We start from the raw sequence: 6,996 nt of genomic DNA on the forward strand, positions 1-6,996 counted from the left end.
AATAATTAACAAAGGGGAACCACTAAGAAGTTTTAGTTCAAAGACTCCCTTCTCAAAACTCTGGCTACTTAAAAAACGGGAACTTTCTTAAGAGTCTTTACAAGTTCCTGGTTTGGTGGTGCACACCTGTAATCCCAGCAGCTGAGGCAAATTTAAATCGAAAATTTAAAGCCAGTTTCAGAAATTTAGCAAGTCCCTAAGCAACTTAGGAGACCCTTGTCTCAATAAATAAATAAATAAATAAATGAATAAATAAATAAATAAATAAAATAAAAAGGGCTGGAGGTGTGGCTCATTGGTTGAGCTCCCCCAAGATTCAATCCCCGGTACCAAAAATAAAAAACAATAATAATAATAAGTAAGTCTCTACAAGTACCACTTATAGACTATACTGAAATTCCATTTCATTTCAGTATTATGAAGACTTTTTTTGTGTGTGTGTGCCAGGGATTAAGCCCAGGGGTGCTTAACCGCCGAACCACATTCTCAGCCTTTTTTATTTTTTAATTTTGAGACAGTGAGACACTGTCTCACTAAGTTGCTTAGGGCCTCACTAAGTTGCTAGGCTGAACTGCGATCCTCCTGTCTCAGCCTCCTGAGCCCTGGGAGTACAGCATGGGCTACCATGCCATGAAGACTATGTTTTATCTAGTATTTTCCTCCCGTGCACTTTTACTCTTGAAAACTACAGACTTTTAGAACACACTGGAGTTTACGAAGAGCGCTTTACATTTTTGGGGGGGGGGCGGTAATAACATTCTGGTGTTAGATTAAGGATGGGAATCAGGATTTTAGATACCAAGATCTTGGACTTCCACAACTCAGAAAGTTGAACGTGAGTTGACTCTTTTCTGGTAATACATGGATTATCTCGAGTAAAGGGAATAAAAACCCTGGACTTGAGCCCCGAATACCATTACACAATTCCCTTGTGACTTCGTGGCTTAGTTCCTTACCTATACAAGGCTGACCAGTCGGAGCCCTGGCTTTCTAGAGGTCACACGAACTAATCAACTAATCGAGGTAAAGGATTCAGCCTGGAGCTCCTCCCAAGATAGCACTGCTTAATTGAGAGCAGCTAATCAATACCGGGCTGTCACTGGGAGGCCCACAAAGACGTCGGGTAGGCGAAGGAGTGGACAGCAGTGGAGTGAACGGGTGGCGCAGACCCAATCAGGATACACACTTCTCCCCGCCAGGTTTCCCTCAGGCTGCGGACCTCGCCGGTGCTGGGCGGGGGCACCGGGCTCTCACTCCGCCCCAAGGAGCGGGGGCGGGGACGCCGTCCCCTGGGAAACGGGACGCGTTGCTTGTCCCGGGCCACCGCCTGGGTCCGCCGGGCTCGCAGTGCGCACAGTCTCGCGGCAGTTAAGTAGAAGCAGGTCGGGGACGAGGGTCCGCGATCGCAAGGCAGGTGGGCACCTCCGGAGGTGAGCTGTGTGGGGGTGACCTCCTCCACTCCAGACTGCAGAGAGGTGCGCGCCAAGAGCTGACTGGCCCCGCGTTCCCTTGGATGTACCAAATGGCAGCCCGAGGCGCAAGCTCCGAGACTCAAGGTTTTCTGGAAGTCCCGACTTTGCGCCAGACCCCGGGGACCCGCCTGCAGGCCTCAGGTTCTATGGAGTTTGAAGAGGAGGAGGAGGAAGAGGAGGAAGCGGAGGCTAGGAGAGCACGGAGTTTCGCTCAAGACCCGCGAGTGCGCTTCCTCCAAGGCCACCTGGAGCAGATGCTGGGACTCCTGGAGGAGAATTGGAACCAGTATTTGGCGAGTGAGGAAAATCGGCAGGTTCTTGGGGAATTTTTGGAGAGCATCAGCCCTGTCTGCCTTGTGTTCAGCATCGCCACCACTGGGCGGCTCGCGGTCTCCCGGGAGGTAAGGGGAGAGGGGACCTGCCACGTCTCTGGACGGGTAAAACGGACGCTCTAGGTGGCAAAGTCGGGAGTGCCTCCTCGTCCCGCACTCCCCGGGGCGCTTAAAAAAATTTAGTTTGAGTTCTCTAGCCTGGAATCCGCAGAACCCCTCTCCTCCCACGTGCTCCACTTTGCAGTTCAGCTTTATAGTTTTCAGTCCTTTTCATCTGACCGAGAATCTCCCATTGAGCTTCTTGAGACGGTAATGCAGGAAATCCAGGGTTTTCTGTAGAAAATAATTTCCGTCTCAGTCGCTCGTGGGTTACTCTGAAATCATATCCTTTAAAACATGTTTGGTAGAGTTCTTATAACTTATCACTGGTTAGTCTGACTACCTGTCAACCACATTCCATTCCGGGGAGAAATATCAGTCCTTAAAAAGGAGCGTCCAGGCAATATGTGCACAACTTGGTGATCCTCCCTTTCTCCCTCTTTTCCTCCTTTCCTTTTTATTTTTGAACTTATGTTGCTTGTCCACTAAAATCTGGTTACTATATCAAGAACAGCATTTGTAGTTAGCATTTTTTCCTATGTGAAGAGCTTGGAGGAAGATTCGAGATCTTGAGGCAGTTGTGTCTCAGGTGAATGTTGTAAAGTGATATTAGCATCCTAGATGTCCTTAGGATAGTTGGAAAATAGGATCCCAGACACTAAAGTGTGACATGAAGATTGTCTGAGGGTTTTGTGAGTTTTGAAAATCTTTGTTTTGGTATTCTTCTAATTGTAACTTATTATTTAAAAGTCCTTCAGCCAAAAAAGTACTTTAGTGTTGAGGAAGCTAAATAGAAATGACTCAATAGTTGTGAAAATGTTAGAATATCTTGGTTAAACACTTCTAATCTTTGCCTTGAAGACAGAAATACAAATTAGACTCTTGTGCCTCGTGTTTATCTCAGTTTGGCTTATGTCCAAAGAAGAGAATATTATTAAAAATAATTTTTAAGATTGAAACATTGTATCTGCTCTGTTTTAAATTATGAGATCTTATGCTATGTGTTGATTTGCTGTAATTGACATGCCTTTAAAGGTGGTATTTCCACACCAGTAATACTGTGAAATTAATGTTATAAAAAAACAAAGAAAATTGTATGTACTTTGGAGAATAGGGAGGAACAGGAGAATGACCTTGTTTGTAAAGGTGGGCAAGATGCCAGGTTTTGTTTCTTATGTTAGCAATCTGGCTACAAATTGGGAATAGCAAATCCTGCTTGTTAACCAGGAAACTATATAGTGAACTTGCATTAATTATCTTGCTCTTGTTTCAGATTCCAAGAGATGCAAAACATAAAGTTGTTTATATTGCTAAGAAGATTACTGAAAGCATTGGAGTAAATGATTTATCTCGAACGCTTTTATTTGGAGAATTACCTGCATCATCTCTTGGGCATATAACTGCTTTCCTAGATGAGGTACTAGTCAATTCAAAAATATTTGAATTTTTCGTTTATCTCCATGATCCTTGGAATTATTTGACTATTGAAAAGAAAGAACACATAGAAGTCAGCAGTTTCTTTAGCCAGGTGGTTGGAGAGTAACAGCATTTAGTTTGTTTCTGTAATGAGCCAATACTGACCCTAACACTCAACAAGTGGTAACTTGTCAGGTCATTCCTCCTTCCCTTCTTCCTCACCAAGTAATGGAAGTATATGTAAATCAACTTGAATTGGCTAGGTTCTTGCTCTTAGTTGTAGATTTTAAACTTCCCCTTCAGATAAGATAAGCTTACATTTGAAAATGGGTATTATCCATTTTTCAGATTCTTGTTAGAAACTAACAGTTTGAAACTGTGATAGAAAGAATTAGAAATATTTGTCTTAAAACTCCCTTAACCCTTTGCTATTATTTGATCTGGAATCTCCCTCTGAAGGCCCATGTTTTCAAGACTTGGATCTCAGCTTGGTGCTAAAGGTAGGTAGTGGAACCTTTAAGAGGTGGGATCTAGCGAAAGGAAGTGATGTCATTGGGGCAATAAGGATATATAAGGACCCCAGCCCCTTCCTTTCTCTTGGCTTCCTGGCTGCTGTGAGGTAAGAACCTTTCTCCGTCACCCAATCTGGCCATAAGGTGCTGCTACCTTGCTACCAGCACAAAAGCAATAGGGTCAACCAACTATATGGACTGAAACCTCTGAAACTGTGAGTCAAAATAAACCTTTCCTCCTTTAAGTTGATTATCTTGGGTACATTATCAGAATGACAGAAAAATGACTGATACATCCCTTTACATCAGGAGATGTTCTTTGAACCTATCACTGGTACTTTAACGTGCATTTGAATCACCTGGGGATTTTGTGGAAGGTAGACTGAATTTTTTGGCCTTCAGTGGAGCCCCAAAGTCTTTATTTCTTACCCAATGCTTTTTGTAGGCTATCTTTGGAAGTGTAGGTGTCATAGAATTAGAGCCGTGGTTTTCAAGCTTTACTGAACCTTAAGTTCACCTGGGGGAGTATTCTAACATACCAATGACTGATAGCAATTCAAAATGTCTGTGGGAAGTTGTTCAGGCTTCCCAGCTGATTGTAAGGCATAGTAAGCACTGGAATCAGTGGTTCAGATACCTGTCCATGAAGTCAATTGTAAAAATTGTTTATTAAATTAGAACTCAGTAATCAGTCCTGCCAAGGCTATATGGTAGGTAAAATTGCTAGTACATTTATTAGTTATGATTTACCAATTTCCCTTTATCTCTCTTCTACTTCCTGAGTCTTGGCACTGTCTTCTTGAAAGGAGGTATTTTCTTGTTGTCTTCAGGCAGGCCAAGTCTCTTGCAACTAGCTCTAGTACTCTGCCTAGGCTCCCCTCTCCCTGCATCCACTAACTGGTTTTAGCTGATTATAGGGAGAGGCTGGGAAGAACATTTTCTATCTTTAGTACCTGGAACAGTTTTTGGTATGTAGCAGGTGCTCAAGAAATTTTTAGTGAATCTGATGAGTTTCTGTTGTAATTTGCATCTAGATGGCCATCAGCTGGGGCTTAGAAGGGCAAGACTACACTCTTCATGGAGATTCCCGCTCTACCATCTGTGTTTTGCAAAAGAGAGAAAACTGTCGAATTCCTTTGATATTTCTCTGACTCTATCTCAGTACCAGAATCTGCTCTGCATTTAGAAAAAGGGTTAGATGAAAGAGTATGCCAATGTGTACATGTATTGGAAACATAAAACATCCAGAATTTAAGTTTAATAAGTGGTTTAGAAGGGTCTAAAATGAGCACTGGGAAAAAGAAAAAAGTAAAGACATCACATTATTATGTGGTATGTATCAGGTGTTCAAAAAATTTTTATTACAAGGTTTATATTTGGTATGAATGAGGCTATAAGGTCTGACTATATATTTTTAGGTTAAAAGATCCAAGGATTTTCATAGCTTAGTACCCACTGTAATACAAAATTAGCTGTGTTCTAGAATGTGTCAGGGACTCCTAAACTTCTTTTTCTAGCCAAGATCTCTCTCCTGTCCTCCAAACTTGGAGAGCCACATTCCTTCCAGACACTTCTACTCTGTATAATTGACCTCTCAAAGTTGAACTTCTGGCCTTCCTCGACCTTCCTTTTCTGGCTTTACTTGTAGTTATTCCCAGATTAGTGGAGGTGAGTCCTTACAATTGTTTAAGGCAGAAGTCCTTGGAGTCATCCTTGACTCTGTGTCTCAATGTTATATTGATTCTGTTAGGATATTGTGTATGTTCCGTCTTCAGAATACTTCCCAAATCAGTCCCCTGCCCCCCTCCACTGCTTCTTCCCTGATTCAGTTCACCTGTACCACTACCCTGTGTTACCGCCTTAGCCTTTTAAAAGATCCCCCTGCTTCTGTTGTGGCTCTCATTCACAACCTATTCCCAGCACAGCATTGGAATGAACTTTGTTGAAATATGAACCACAATATGTCACTTCTCACTGCCTTGGCTCCTGTTTTACTCACAATAAAGGCCCAAGGACTCATCGCCATAAAGACTTTCCTTTGGTGGCTGCTGCTGGGAATCTGCATTACTAGCATCACCTGGAACTATAGGACCTCAGATCCCACCATAGAGCTGCTAAGTCAGCTGATTGAGTAGACGTGCTGAAAGCACTGGCCCCAAGTTTGTGGTCTGGCCTCTTTCTTCCTTCTCAGAATTCATCTCACTTGCTAACTACTAAACACCTCAGGCATACACTTGCCCTAGGGCCTTTGCTCTCACTGTTTCCTCCTCTTTCCCTGAATCTACTCAGCTAACCCCTTCTGGTCCTTCAAGTGCTGGGCTCAAATAGCTCTTTTCACTGAAGCTTCCCTCCTGGAAAGTAGGGGGGTTTTCCGAGGTGGAAACCAGGGTGAGGCAAGGACATATCCAAATCAGCAAAATTTTCATCATAGAAAAGCAACTCCAAACCAATGCATTAATTAAGATAAAATATTTTTAACAGTGAACATCTTATTAACTTGGCAAAAGAAATGGGTCTAATGAAACAGACTGAGGACCTGATACAGAGTAGATGTGAGCTAGTGAATTTGGAAGAGGTGAATTCAGCAGGAATAAAGGTGATAATACACATTCAAAGTCATAGCAAAATCCATATTACTTTGGAAAAAAATATACATAACACTAAACTATTTTTACAACTTTGTCAAGTTCCACTTTGCCACATTTGAAAATGTATTTTATTATTTTGACAAACATGAAATTACCTCCTAGTTTCATACTTTTTACTATTTAGTTTTAAAGGTAGGGTCGATTGCTGGAAACATTGTATTTTTTTCTCATTTCTGGCATCATTTTAGCAATAAAATCCCCGAGTTTTGTTTTTTGTTTTTTTAATTTTTGTTTTTGTTGTTTTGTTGTTGTTGTTTTTCTTTCTCTGCACTGTTTTGATACTCTTATTACAGCTTGAATGCAAATTTGAACTTCTAGCTCTTCTCCCCCACATCTCAACAAACACAAGAACCTCACACACAGGCCAAGGAAGCAACACACAGAAACATGGTTAGAGCATTCCTTACAACATTACTTATAATATCAAAAATAGAGGGACTGGGGTTGTGGCTCAGGGGTAGAGCTCCCACCTACAATTAAAAAAAAATTACAAAAAAAAAAAAAAAAAAAAAAAAAA

The 6,996-nt window shown here is 41.9% G+C and overlaps 1 protein-coding gene across 5 annotated transcripts in view; it reads left to right on the forward strand.

The window, feature by feature from the left end:
* The first annotated feature begins 1,298 nt into the window (after positions 1 to 1,298).
* Dnah11 (dynein axonemal heavy chain 11) overlaps positions 1,299 to 6,996 on the forward strand; it is a 305,840-nt gene continuing 300,142 nt past the window's right edge. For 2 of the 5 annotated variants that reach the window (XR_007346137.1, XM_048799700.1), the window contains exons 1-2: positions 1,299 to 1,873; positions 3,177 to 3,320. Coding sequence is in view for 3 of the 5 variants with exons in the window: in XM_048799700.1 (XP_048655657.1) it covers positions 1,514 to 1,873; positions 3,177 to 3,320 (504 nt within the window). In the remaining 2 variants the exon portion in view is untranslated. Of the gene's footprint in view, positions 1,874 to 3,176; positions 3,321 to 3,896; positions 4,047 to 6,996 lie in introns of those variants that run through there. The other 3 variants (XM_048799695.1, XM_048799694.1, XM_048799696.1) reach the window with 3 other exon arrangements.

This window comes from Marmota marmota, unplaced genomic scaffold, assembly GCF_001458135.2.
Source record: "Marmota marmota marmota unplaced genomic scaffold, marMar, whole genome shotgun sequence".
Classification (NCBI taxonomy): domain Eukaryota; kingdom Metazoa; phylum Chordata; class Mammalia; order Rodentia; family Sciuridae; genus Marmota; species Marmota marmota.